The 14,812-nt window shown below is 34.6% G+C and overlaps 3 protein-coding genes across 3 annotated transcripts; 2 read left to right on the top strand and 1 right to left on the bottom strand.

Moving 5' to 3' along the window:
• The first annotated feature begins 5,436 nt into the window (after nt 1–5,436).
• LOC116016561 (disease resistance protein RPP8-like) lies at nt 5,437–8,539 on the top strand. The gene is made up of 4 exons (XM_031256885.1): nt 5,437–6,766; nt 7,031–7,130; nt 8,253–8,369; nt 8,452–8,539. Exons 1-4 carry the CDS (start codon nt 5,542–5,544, stop codon nt 8,474–8,476), a joined length of 1,467 nt encoding a protein of 488 aa, XP_031112745.1. The 5' UTR covers nt 5,437–5,541; the 3' UTR covers nt 8,477–8,539.
• A 1,123-nt stretch (nt 8,540–9,662) lies between these two features.
• Nucleotides 9,663–11,735, top strand: LOC116016562 (actin-depolymerizing factor 10-like). Its single transcript, XM_031256886.1, has 3 exons — nt 9,663–10,274; nt 11,004–11,269; nt 11,369–11,735. The coding sequence occupies exons 1-3, from the start codon at nt 10,272–10,274 to the stop codon at nt 11,517–11,519; spliced, it is 420 nt and encodes a 139-aa protein (XP_031112746.1). The 5' UTR covers nt 9,663–10,271; the 3' UTR covers nt 11,520–11,735.
• Nucleotides 11,736–12,393: 658 nt separating this feature from the next.
• Nucleotides 12,394–14,680, bottom strand: LOC116017545 (protein O-glucosyltransferase 1-like). Its single transcript, XM_031258156.1, has 7 exons — nt 14,648–14,680; nt 14,428–14,538; nt 13,629–14,125; nt 13,331–13,526; nt 13,183–13,247; nt 12,888–13,098; nt 12,394–12,756 (listed from the first exon to the last, which is right to left on the bottom strand). The coding sequence occupies exons 1-7, from the start codon at nt 14,678–14,680 to the stop codon at nt 12,394–12,396; spliced, it is 1,476 nt and encodes a 491-aa protein (XP_031114016.1).
• Nucleotides 14,681–14,812: the final 132 nt, after the last annotated feature.

The following is a 14,812-nucleotide window of genomic DNA, read 5'->3' on the forward strand; positions in this document are numbered from 1 at the left end:
TTTTCTATCTATATTCATACTTAGTTTACTTGTTATATTACATTTTTAGTATTCAGAAACTTTGAAGACTTCTTAGATGGTATTCTATTAAAAATTGACAATATTGAATGCAAATTGGCAATAGTAAAAACTTTGAAGACTTCTTAGATGGTAGTCTGAATATGATACGTGTTTAAAGGTGTCTCCTATAATTAGGACATACTCAGAACATCTCATGATCTAACCAAAATATGCAAATATTGAATGCACAAGGCACAGATTGCTGCAGATTTGGAGTGGGCCAAATTTGCAGAATGCTGCTGATTTTTGTGCTGTGGTGGAAGATGAAAGAAAAAGGCTTCAAGTTGTTGGCTTGTTTTAGGCCGCTAGTAGCTAGGAATGAGCAATAGAATATCATATGGTGGATTTAAGGCTTTCTAGATGGGAGATGACAGGTTAGTTTAATGGGCTTTGTGTTAAATGGATCTTGACTCTTTTTGTAATTCTAGATTGCTTTGTTTTGAAGTGTCCATTTGCGGTTAGAATTGTACAAGTATTTGCATAAACAATTTATGTGCATTATGGAGTCAAATTATGTGTATTGAACCAAGGTGCACAGGGCACTCAGGACTTTGGTCCACGATATAATTTTTTGCCCCTCAATGCAAGTGTTGGTGGTGAAACGACGGTCTGATCTAGCTCAAGCCTCTATGGTCTAATATATACAGAATATATAACTAAATACAACTATAAACTTAATAATATAAATTCAAAGGCAGACTCAAAAAATTATTTGAGGGGGCAAAATTTAAATGATGTTAGAAATGTCAATGAAAAAATATCAAGCACTCATAATAAAGTTAAAATACAAAATACATGGGTGAAAATGTGAAATTTTAAAACACTTTGAAACGATATAAAAAATTTGTGATAAAATATGAAACATAATCAATGATTTACGTCTACGAATACAATACTAGGTCCAATTCCGAGTTGGATCCTTGATCTAGTCTGCTTGTTGGTTTAAGCGCTCGACTTCGGGACGCCTAATATAAACTTGTATTTTATATTAATTAAATGATTTATAAAAAGTAGACCAACAAAACATTTACTTTGTCTTTTAAAGGATGAAATGGGTAAAATAAAAGAGAAAAGCTAAAAGGCAAATGCTAATAGTGATATTTGAACCTATGACACAAATCATTTAACATCATTTCTAAAGTTTCAACCAATTAAGTTATTCAAACATTTAATAATTTATACATAAACATGGATTTTTTTTGGTGGGGATAAACATGGATTATATATATATATATATATATATATATATATATATATATAGGGGGTGGGGTGGGATGGGGGAAGGGGGGCAGCTGCTTCCATTGTGGTTCCATTACAGTATAAATTACGGAGTAACTTATAAATTTGATATTTAATAACATAAGAAAATGTATGTGTGACACGAAGTTGCACTCCCATATGGAAGATTGTGGGTTTGAACCTAAAGACATTTTATTTTGTCATTTTTATCAAAACATCCACATTTGTATTTAAAGGCATTAAAATTGTTTTGTTGATAGATGACTAAAAATAGTCATGTCATGAGATCAAATGTAGATGTTTAATTAAAAAAATAATTAAAACTTGACTGTCACCTATAAATCTAGAATTAATCTAAGTACCACTCTCTATTTTGAATGGTGTGAATTAAAAGACGGAAGATACAATTTTTTTTTTAAATATAACTGACCATATTACATTATAGTATCGTTCGATCTCATGACTTCTCATATATGAGAGTTATTATATATTTATATGCCATCAGAGCATAAGCTGCTTGGCATGTAGTAAAACTCTTAAAAAAAACAACAAAACAAAACAGTGGGCACCTACTAATGAATTATTGCTACCAAGTTGGATAGAATTGAATCGTTTCTGTCAGCATAGAATTATTGTCACCTACATATGCACAAACCTTTTTCGAGCATTTTGATGTGAAATAGATCAGAGATGGAGGAAATGGAATATTTCATTCATAGTATTCTACTGCATAATTAAGCTAAGGTTGTATATATACACTGAATAGAGATGCGAAATTGTTGTATTTACACTGGATATATATATAAGGTTTATTTAACTTTATAATGAAAACGAAAACCTATTGATTTTAGTATAGGAAATTGAAGTCTCCTTCTATTTAATTGCCAGGAAAGTGGAAACAACCATTTTTACTTTCTCTAGTTTTGTCACTAGTTTCAACTATTTTCTTGACTTGATGTGTATAATTTAAAAAATAATTTCTCATTATATATATACGAAATTCATCTCCTCAAGAAGGAGAATTCAAATCTACTTTTACTCAACCCAAAGCAATAATAAATCCCTTTTAAAATATTACCTCAAAGTAAATGTGTTAATATTTTAAACCGAACAAAACAGTGGATGGAGCCCCTATCTTGGATTATTATAGCACCAAGTTGGAAAAAGTGATGGAACACTAAAATGTAATAATGGTGTTGCGCTCTATTTCACCTAATTGAGTAGGTGGAGTTTTAGACTCTTTAAAGAATTGTACCTACCCCACTAATTATACATCACACCAAGTAATATTTCACATGCCTTCGAGCTAGCTTAGATGGTTAGCTACATGAAAACTTAAATCTCGCTACCAACGTCAAGATGTAAGCCTTTGGAACTTGTTGAAAATATACAAATGAAACATGTTTGGATTTATCTCAATTAAAAAAAATAAAGTCAATTGAAATATATTATTTTTAATAACAATGTTTTGCCCTACTTGTAGGGTAGTTTAAATGATCGATTAATTTACGTTAAGTTTTGCTTTCATAGGAAAGGTGAGATTTAAAAACATCTTATTGTTAAAAGTATTTAGGAGAAACCTAAAATCACTTGGCAATTCAACATTTCCCTCATTTAATTTATTGGATATACTCTAACAAAAAAATGCAAAAATGCTTTTAATTATAATGTTTACAAGTCAAGGCCACCTACTAGGCTACTAAATTATTAACAGGTGAAACTACTGTGAAAGTGAGGGCAATAATTCCTTGCCGACAGAAAAGATTCAATTTCATCCAACTTGGTGCAATAATTCATTAGTAGGGGCCACTCTTTTTGTTTTTGTTTGATTGTTTGTTTTTTTTTTTTTTTTAATTTAAACTCTATATTTACTCTCAATTTATACTTTCAACTCTTGTGATAAAAAGATAGAATCACTGATTTTAAACGTCTCTAACTCAATTGACCAATAGAGACTAGTCTCTTATTCACAATACACAATGAGCCTCCCTTGTTTTGAGAGGTTGTTTTACTCTCATATTATTGTTAGTAAGACTCAATCATTGATCTCTTGTGATATATATATATATATATATATATATATATATATATATATATATATATATATATATATATATATAGAGGGAGAAAGGATGGTTCACGTAGAATGTACTCCCAAGTGAAAAATGAAGTGATGAGATCTGGGACGTTGATCTAATTTAGATCAATTGCTCAGAATGAAGGTTTTTTATTATTATTAAAAAAATGCGCTTCTTCAAATTATCTTCATTTCGTTTTCAGAGTTATGCATATTAAGTTCAATGTTATGTACAAGTCTGAAAATTATGCACATGTAGTTCCAAAGGTATGCATGCACCTAATGACCTAAGACAACAAAGTTATGCACCTAATGATTAAAATGTATGCACTCGTAGACTAAACTCTATCCACCTTACAGTGCAAAGTTATGCACCTTACCGTGTAAAGGTAACATTTTAAAGTTATGCACTGAACGGTCTAAACTTATGCATCGAACGAAAGAAAATAATGCACCCAAAGAAAAATGTAAATATAAACTTGAAGAAGGAACAATATGCACCTAACAAAGGAACAATATATACCAAAAGAATGAACAATAATATGCACTCAAAAAAAAAAAAAGAAGTAAATATTCACTAGAAGATAAACTATGCATTCAAAGAAGGAACAATATGCACACAAATAAAAGAAATGCACCCTATTAATCGCGAGTCACACGAATAACCTTTTAGTCAGTCCCCTACCTTATTGTGGGCTCAATGTTTGAGATGAGTTTGGACCCCATCCTATCTCTTCAAGCCATAACTTGAGGTCAGGTGATTAATCACTCGTGTTAGCCCGCAACATCTATAGGCCGGGCCTTTGATGGATCTCTATTTGATCAATGGAAAAAAATAAAAATAATAATAAATAAAACGAGTAGCCACTATTGTTGAATTATTGCACCAGTTAAGTTGGAGAAAAGTAAAGGAATCTTTAGAGTTGGAAAGCTAAAGCTTAAAAAAGGTGTCTGGCAGCATGGATGGGAATTATTGCACTCATCAGATCAGTGGCAATACCCAATATCATATTCCATTTTTTTTTTTTTTTGAAAACATATCATATTCCATTCATCATCTTGCTTCAGTTGCTTCTGCAAACCTTCACTCAAACAAGTTGAGGCTCATTAATTAGCTCATATTCTATTTATGAACTTCATTGCCCCACTTGTACAAATTTATAACTTGTACAAAATTTTGAAGGTATCACTGTCGTGACCACAATTGATCTTCAATTATTGCACTTCTTGTATTGAAGATCAGAAAATAATCTGATCTGTAGCCACAAACAATTTATGAAATATCTCTACAAATTAACAACCTTAGTATAGCTTGCATCTGTACAAACCTTTTTCGAGCATTTTGATGTGAAATAGATCAGAGATGGAGGAAATGGAATATTTCATTCATAGTATTCTACTGCATAATTAAGCTAATAAGGTTGTATATATACACTGAATAGAGATGCGAAATTGTTGTATTTACACTGGATATATATATAAGGTTTATTTAACTTTATAATGAAAACGAAAATCTATTGATTTTAGTATAGGAAATTGAAGTCTCCTTTTATTTAATTGCCAGGAAACAACAATTTTCACTTTCTCTAGTTTTGTCACTAGTTTCAACTATTTTCTTGACTTGATGCGTATAATTTAAAAAATAATTTCTCATTATAAATATACGAAATTCATCTCATTAATAATGAGAATCCAAATATACTTTTACTCAACCCAAAGCAATAATAAATCCCTTTTAAAATATTAATTCAAAGTGAATGTAATTTTTATGCTAATATTTTAACACTTGACAAAATAGTGAAGCCCCTAGCTATCTTGGATTATTATAGCACCAAGTTGGAGAAAGTGATGGAATATAAAATGTAATAATGGCGTTTTTTTAGAGTAGTACTAGCTCTTGATATTGATATCACTAATTCAATCAAGATTCTATTGGCCAATAACTATTTGATGAGTTTTTTTTTTTAAATTAAAAAAAATGAAAATCAAATAAAACAGTGGCCCCTACTCTTGAATTATTGCAACAAAGCTGTAGGCATGGTATTATTGCACCGAGATCAGTCACCATCTTCATCTTCCTTCTGCTAAAACCTTCACTCAAACAAACAACGCTCTCTCTTTTACGTTACACCTACACACAGCAAGCTAGAGATACAGAGAGAAGAATGGCTTGTGTGGTTGTGCTTTCTCTTATGAGGACGCTTGAGCTTGAGTTCTTGCAACCTCTGCCTCGTCCAATTCTACAACAAAACCAACTCATCCCCTGCAACAAAGACCTGGCCCAATCTCTCCTCAACAAGCTTGGATCCCTGATGGAACTATTCGATGAGAATAGAATGGATGGTGTTGAAGCAATAAAAGAGTTGGAAACAAAGCTCAGAGATGTAGCTTCCAGGATTGAGGATGAAATTGAACTCCAAGTACTACATCTTTATGAGGATGAAATTCAACTCGAAGAAGAGGAAACCAGAATTTTTGATGGAATTTTTGATATTTTTGACAGAATTGTGGATCAGACATTTCAGCCACCGGAGGAGGGGAAGGGGAAGGGGAAGGGAGAAGAAGAAGAAGTAAAACAAATGCCAGAGGGTGAGAAAAGCAGTACTCATCATTGCCAGAGGCTTCATCAAATTTTGCATCCGCTAAGGGGAAAAACACATCCTTGTCTCAAATTCCGTCGTATTTTGCACCCAGCTGTTCAAGACATTGATGCCATCACTCAAGAGTTGGCGAAAGCCAAGGAGGAGTATCAGCTATTCAAACATCATCTACAAGCAGGAACAAACCAGCCTGCTTCCCTTCATGTATTCCCAATACCTTCTGATCAAGGTATCACCCTGCCTTATTCTTCCCACCATGTTTCACGCTCCAAAGAAATAATGGTAGGAAAACAGGATGAGTTCGAGAGTATAAAGGAGATGCTAATCCAACATCCATCTAAACAACTAGAAATTGTCTCCATTAAAGGTATGGGAGGTATTGGTAAGACAACATTAGCAAAGAAAATTTATGAACATCCATCAATCACTTCCCATTTTGATAAGCAAACATGGACTGTCGCATCACAACATCACAGTCAGAGGCAAATGCTCTTAGATCTTCTTGGTTCCAAAGACGATGCAGACAAAAGAAGTGAGGAGGACCTAGCATTACGACTCTACCAAAGTTTCAAGCATCAAAGATACTTGGTTGTGATGGATGACGTATGGAGTGTAGAGGCATGGGATGCTCTCAAAACTTGCTTTCCTGATGATGGATATGGTAGTCGAGTATTGTTGACTACTCGCATTGGTGAAGTGGCTAATCATATCTGCACCCAAAATGATCTTTCTCATCAAATGCAATTGTTAGAACAAAGTGAGAGTTGGAAACTATTTAATGAAAGGGCAGGTAAATCTCGCTGTGCTGAATTTGAAATGATTGGGAGATCGGTAGTTGAAAAATGCAAGGGATTGCCTTTGGCAATTATTGTGGTTGCAGGCCTTTTTTCCAAACTCATCACTCTAGATGAGTGGAAGAATACTGCCAATACTCTAAGTTCTTCTTCTGCAACTACTCTAGATGATGAAGAATGTTTGAGAATAATCTCATTGAGTTACAATCATTTGCCGCACAACTTGAAAGCTTGTTTCTTATATTTGGGAGTTTTTCCAGAAGATCGCGTGATCAATGCTAATGAACTTGCAAAGTTATGGCTTGCGGAAGGACTCGTAAAGGCATTTGAGAATGAAAGCTTTGATGCAGTGGCTAATAGGTACGTGCAAGAACTTATGGATAGAAATCTGATAATTTTATGCGAGCTAAGCTGTTGTGGAAGAAAAATTAAGAGGTTTAGGATGCATGATTTATTGCATGCCTTTTGTATGAGAGAAGCTCAAAACGAGAACCTTTTGCATGTTGTCCAAAGTGAAAATAGTTCTTATTTTCCTCAAAAAGGTTTTCGCTGGGTAAGCATCCAATATAAAGATTTTGACATGTCTACAATACATCATTTTACTTGGAAAAGCTGTAGATCCTTCTTCAGTTTTGTGTGGAGGAAATTATATCCAGATTTTAGAAATGTCAATCTACTGAGAGTACTCTTCGATTATACTAGTTATGTCAGGATCAAAAATAATGTGAATACTGTACATTTGAGATTCCTAGATGTTGAAAATAGTATAGAACTGTCTAGGACTCATGGATTCCTAGAGTCAAGAGGTAGAGAGAGTATAGAATTGTCAAGGTCTTGGAATATTCAAACACTTGATTGTAATGGAAGAGTATCATATAGCAGATTAGATGAAGGAGGGAAGTATTTGAAGTTTCCACAACTACAGGATATTCGTTGCCGCTTCCCTTTTTGTGGAAATCCTCCCAATTTTGTTCATAAGTTGGTAGGATAAGAGATGATGATTGCTCAAAAGAATGGATTACCAATATTCCATGCTTGAAGAAGGTACATATTGCATGTGAAGGCAGCAAGATTAATGCTTGCATTGCGAACTTAGCTTATTTAGAGCAGTTCGAGGGACTGAAGATTTTATATTCCGGTAATACACTTAATGTAATTAATAATAGTATTGCTCTCTTGAAAAACCTTAGGAAGTTGACATTAAATGGAGTTGGATTTGTGTGTGATGAGAAAATTAATCTTCTTAGCAAGTTACCTAGGCTAGAGGTGCTCAAGTTAATTGTCTTCATTGTAGGCAAAGAATGGGAAATACAAGAGGAAGTGATATTTTGCCAGTTAATTGCTTTAGTTATCTTTGTTTGTGATCTCAAGCATTGGAAAGCTAGTAGTCAAAATTTTCCAAAACTTGAGCACCTATATATTATGTATTGCCATGAATTGAGAGAGATCCCAATTGGCTTTGCTGAAATTTCAACATTGAAGTCAATCAAATTATGGAAATGTCTTCCTTCCGCTGCGGAATCTGCCAAGAAAATTCAAGAAGAGCAACGTGACTATGGAAACAACGATATGGTTGTTATTGAGGGAGGCACATTATATGTATGTCACCCTTTCTCTTTCTGAATTGCATTTTTTCAAATTTTGCCAAGCAGATTTAATTAAATTATGTGACTCATGACAGGGTTGGGCATCTGAGGAAAGCGTGAGTGAAGAAGAGATAGAAGTGGATAACTGATAATTGATACCTTCCTTGTATTCACTTTTAGGCAGAAGACAACAATGCATGGTATGTTTTCAAGAACACAGAATTGTAATTACATACGTACATACATACATACATACAGGACTGTATTTGCTGTCCTTTGCTTCTATCTAGCTTGCTTATGTTTTGTTTATCGTTTGCGAACGTAACAGCTCATGAATTAGTTAGAGTGGTTCAGTCATTGTACGGAGTGATGGAGTGGTTTGGCTTTCCTCCTCTTTTTGTTTATGATGTTCTGTCTTTGGATGTTTATGAATGAAGTGCTTTAGGCTTAAAAAAATACAAATAAATAAAAAAAAAAAATCAACTGTTATAGCTATTTTTGGTCTTTGAAGAGATTGGTCCTCCCAATCTAAAACTATAACCAAATGCACATATCAAATTAATGATATAACAAATTCCCAAATTTCAAATATGTATTTTAGAAACTTTGAATTATATATATATATATATAAATAATTTATGGGTCCACGAAGAGCCAAACTCTAATAAATGAGTACGTTTCAAGTTAATCTATATGAACTATTTTTACTTGTAAGTAGTTTGGAGTTGGTGAATTTGGTTTTCATTTTTCAATGGAATAACGTTCAAATTGACCACTGAACGTAACATAAAAGTACAATTAGGTCACTGAACGAAAAAAAATGTGCAATTAGGCCACTGAACACTCTAAATGCATGCAATTTCACCAGATTTACATTCCATTTCATCAGGTTGTCTACCTACATGGATGGTGATGTGGCATTTTAAAATAATTTTTTAATAATAAATATAAAAATTAAAAATAAAAATTTTAAAAATATTAATTTTTAAATATTTTTTTTTAAATATTTTTAATATTATTATTATTAATTAATTTTTATTTTTAAAGTTTATTATTTAATAAATATTAAAAAATAAAATTAAAAATTAAAAAATATATATTTTTTAATATTAATATTTTAATTAATTTTTAATTTTAAAGTTTTTATTAAAAAATATTTCAAAATGTCAACTCACCATCCATGTAAGCAAGCAACCTGATGAAATGGAAGGTAACCTGCTATCAAGTGAAATTGCATGTATTTGAAGTGTTCAGTGGCCTACCTAATTGCACTTTCAGGTTACGTTCAGTAGCCAATTTGAACCTTATTCCTTTTTCAATTAATAATTTAGGATTTCATTAAATAAAAGAACGCAATTAAGTTCTTTGGCCAATTGTTAGATGAACTCCTCAAACTTTGATAATCAAGAAATAAATTTGTGATATTTCTTTTATTTTAATATAATTGGAAACAAATCTCCAAATAAAGTGTTCAAATTTCAAATCTCTTCAATTCCTATACAATATTTCTTCCTTTAAAACAAAATTACATAAAAATTTGCTCTTTTTTCCCATGTTTGATATAATAACATATACATGTTACATGACAGGTGCTGTATGACATGATATATATTATAGGAACGAAATATTGACACTATTATATTAGGAGGAAAAAAATAAATACATAAAAGATATGATAATCTGATCTATTCATCAGATTGATTGCCATTTGGGGTAATCTAAACCTCAATTTTCTCCAAACTGCCCTGGAAACTCTCTCAGCCCATTGAACATTTCTATCTCACCTTCTAAAACCTAAGATCTCTCTCCCTCTCTCTTTCAAGCATACATTTTCTTCTTTTTCTTCATTTTTCTCAATATTGGTTTTGTTCACAATAGCAGAAGAAGAGTCCTGAACATTTAGCCACAGCACAAAATGGTAGGTTTTCAAGATTACAGATTTATGATTGCAGCATTCTATTTGCAATTTGATTCATGCATTTCTCACAGGAGATCAGACAACATTGTTCAACAATAAGATCAGAACATGTTTTGCATTCATTAAAAAGTTTTCCAACTTTTCATAGTTATGATTGCAGCATTTTATTTGCAATTTGAGTCATGCATTTCTCACAGGAGACAGCATTATTCTACAAGAAGATCAGATCATGTTTTGCATTAGATTAAAAAGTTTCAAACTTTAAATGGTTATGATTGCATCATTCTATTTGCAATTTGATCCATGCATTTCTCACATGAGACAACATTATTCTACAAGATCAAAACATGTTGCGGCAACCCTAGCCAAGTTGGTCAGGCTGTCGATTGGTAACCACAAGGTTACAAGTTGGACTCCCAACGGATGATCTATTGGGTTTCTTGGTTTAATCTGATCGACTATAGGCAACTTATGCTTTCTTGTGGTCATTTGCGTTAGACTGAATTTACCTAGTACACACCCTCGGGTAGTGGCTGTGAATTTCCCTCGTCACCCAAAGATCAAAACATGTTTTACATAGATTAGAAAGTTTCCAGCTTTAGTCTTGAAACCTGCTTTCAATTTCTCTTAGATGGTGCCCTAATGATTTGCAGAATGTTATGTTAAAACATTTTTTTTTGTTGGAAATATGAAATCTTTGATGAAATACTTTGTTGATGGCATGATTAGGCAAACTCTGCATCTGGGGTTGGTGTGGTTGATGAATGCAAGTTGAAATTCCTGGAGCTGAAGTCCAAGAGGAACTACAGATACATTGTGTTCAAGATTGATGAGGCAAGCCAGGCTGTAGTGGTTGAAAAGCTTGGGAGCCATGAGGAGACTCATGTCCAATTCGCTAACAGCATGCCTCCAAACGAGTGTCGCTATGCTGTTTATGACTATGATTTCACCACTGATGAGAACTGCCAAAAGAGCAAGATCTTCTTTGTTGCATGGTAAATGTGTTCTAATCCACTGCAAACAATCATTCATTTCTGTTCTGATTTTGTTTACTTATTTCCCATCAATCCGATGTTCGGTCTGTGTGGATGCAGGGCACCAGAAACCGCTCCAATTAGGAGCAAGATGGTGTATGCAAGCTCGAAAGACAGGTTCAGGAGAGAGCTCGATGGCGTGCAGGTGGAGTTGCAGGCAACTGATGCCAGTGAGATGAGCTTGGATACCTTCAAAGGGAGAGCCTACTAAAAGTTTTACCTCCATCGCGGCGTTTTAGTCTTTTTCGTTACTTCATAAACATCTCAGTTTCTGGGATTTTCTGCTGGTTAATTAGTTCTGTCTGAGGATAAGATGAGATTATCCACTTATTTCTCCTGAAAGTTTTTTTGTATTTGAACATTGTTTTTGTCATTTTTTGTTTTGTATATGTTAAGGTCAATCATATAATGCCTTTCATTTTACCAATTGTTATTCTCTACCCTTTGCTCTTTCCCTTTTTCCTTTCTTTCACAACTCATTTGAGATCTCATTTCAGTATGATTGGATATTTGGATGAAACAAACTGTAAAAACTTCAGAACCAACTATGCAGTCTAAAAACCATTCTTATTATTTATCAATCAATGTTTTCTTAGATTTTCTGTTTCCTTGGAGGCGCCTTTTCCAGTGCATCAAACTCTTATGAATTTATTATGACACCGGGGGAATCTTCTTGACAACGATCATGAATGAATCTGGCAGGCCAATGACAGTAAATTCTGCAATTGAAATTGTGGGAAATCCTTGAACTTTTGAGTTGATATAAGGATTTTATATATTTACAGTGGTGGTACAAGATAAGTTAGTGTAAAAGAGAGTTTTCGTGAAAACAGCTATGAAGGAGACAGAATTGAAGCATGTGCTCAATCTCATAGAAGGACACTATTTGTCGAAATGATGATACTAGAAGCTATAATGGATCTGAAATTGCAGTGGGATTTCTAAAGAAACAACAGTTACATAGTTGTGCTTGTCTGCAAATTTCGTTCGAAAGAAGACAAAAAAGGCTAATAATCATCTTTGATGACACTAGAAGCTATACTGCATCTGCAATTGCAGTGGGATTTCTAAAGAAACAACAGCTTTCATAGCTGTGCTTGTCTGGAGTTTTCGTTTGCAGCTTCCCGGAGCTCAACCTGCCTAATTAGATCGCGTTTCTTCTCAAGAAACGCCCGAAGATTTTGAGGGTTGGAGGGGAGAGGCAAGGAGCAAGGGCTTGATTCTGAAGCATTATTCACCATTGAATTCAATCTGTACCTCTTCCTCAATCCTTTGACCGAGCAAATCAATGCCTCATAGCACACTTCAACAGCCCCTTCGGGCACACTCGGCTGATACCTCAACAGCTTCGCGTATTCTTGCAGCAGATGAAACATGTAGTCATACACATACTTCATTATTAGCTTCTCTTGAACATATTGGCTCCCCGCTCTCCCAATTCCCTTGGCCTGATAAGGCGAAAAATCAGAAAACTCAATCATCAATGATCAAACCAGTGAAGATTTATGAACAGATACTACATTGTAACAGAGTCAGTAGAACTCAAAAAAAAAAAAAAAAAAACCAGTGAAGATTTTACCTGTTTTGGATGAGCATTGCCCCAATCTACAGCATACTTGATGGCTCTGCATTTGTTTTTCTCACTGATCGGCCAGAAATGGATCGTCGGGATAAGGCTTCTCGTGAAGAAATCATAGTAATGAGGGTTTATGACCAGACTCATGGAATCACAGGCCAGAATATACTTCTGGCTAACAGACCATGAAATCCCTTCAACATAAATTTTATACCTGTCACACATATCGTCATCTTGTGAGAATCGAAACTAATAATCGTGTGAAACCTTAACTCATTTTTACAATTCACACACACACCTATGAGTGCATTGGTTCACTAAATCCGACGTGTTGAATCCCTGCTTCTTCTCGCGATGCCAGTCCTGAAAATGGCTAATACAGTCTTTAGTACAAAACTGGACCTTATGGAGGGGTTTTTTAGGCTAAATGGTTCATCATTAGTTACCATATCATAGATCCTGGCATTCCATTCTTCCTTATTATCAGTGGCATTGCAATTGACAAGATCCCGCCTCGCAAGGCTCAGCTTCGTGTTCCCTTTCCAATACGCGAAAGGCTCTCGATCCTCCCACTTTCTCCCCTCATTGGTTTCTTGCAACTCCTTTTTCAAGACCTCCCAAGGCCTTATTTTGAGCTCAGGCCTGGAAAATATTGCAGAAACAGAAACAGAAATGTTAACCATTTTCGGGTTTTTAAGCATTATAATTGTGGCCTAGCTAGGATTCATGGGGTTGTGTTTTTACCATCCCCAAAAGGACCAATCAGGGAAAACGATGTCATGACTCGAGGAATCACCGCAGTAATGAAACAGCGGGGGAGGAGCTGCAGCCCGGTAGGCCTGTTTTTTTATCACGGGCATATCTCCCAACTCGAACATCATATCCAAATCTGGGACCCTACCTGGGTACAATGTAAGGAGTTGCAAAATCCCCCACAGTGTCACCATGTCCCTGGTTTGGAAAACCTGTTTAAACTTCTCCACATACAACACTCCACTCACTACAAGCACCCTAATGTGTGCCACTTCCCGGGCTTTCTCAACCATTTCCCTCGTGATCCCTGTCGCCTTCCAGGGCTTCAGGTCCTCGTGGATCCACCTGAAGTACTCGGGGCATGCCTCGGCCACCGAGCTTTGTGCAGCCTCGGGCACGAGCACCGTTCTTTCGGGACACTCGGTGGAACAGGACACCTCAGGGAAAACACTGTTAGAGTTTCTCTGAAATGCACCTGACAGAATAGACTGAAAAAAACAAATTTATAATGTCACAGAAACATAAACAACAATGCTACTTGCCCCAATGTAGTATATTATTATTGACTCTGTTACAATGTAATATCTGTTCATATTTGCACCAAATCTTGTTTCAACAACTCGGGTTTAACTAATTCACGAATAGCTAATCAACATGAGGGGTTATGACTTATGACACTTAACCACATGAAATGACACAAGATCTGGTGCAAAAATTTCGAGGCAAAAACCGAAAACTGTAAAGATTATATTACAACTAAAAGATCTGAAGGGGATCAAAATGAATTTACCATGTCCATCCATTGGACACTGATTGCAGTAATCAGAAGGATTACCAGAAAGAACCCTAAAGTGGTAATCTTATGTTGTCTGCCTATCATTCCATACAGTGTTTTGATTACCTAACTAAAGAATCAGACAGTCTGAACAACATAAAATCTTTGCCTTCTTTGTTTTTTTTTTTTCTTTTTTTTTTTTTTCAAAAATCTAGATTGATGAGAAAATTCATACCCCACAAGATGGGGAGAAATGTAAGGACCCCATTGTTGTTCCTTAGTTTCAGGTCAACACAGCTGATGATTAGGACATTACCTGAAAATATTCCCATTAATTCTGAGGTGAAAGAGAATCATTCATAAGACTGACAAGGTTCCAACATTCTTAACATAAAAGCGG

Source organism: Ipomoea triloba, chromosome 4 (genome assembly GCF_003576645.1).
Source record: "Ipomoea triloba cultivar NCNSP0323 chromosome 4, ASM357664v1".
NCBI lineage: Eukaryota > Viridiplantae > Streptophyta > Magnoliopsida > Solanales > Convolvulaceae > Ipomoea > Ipomoea triloba.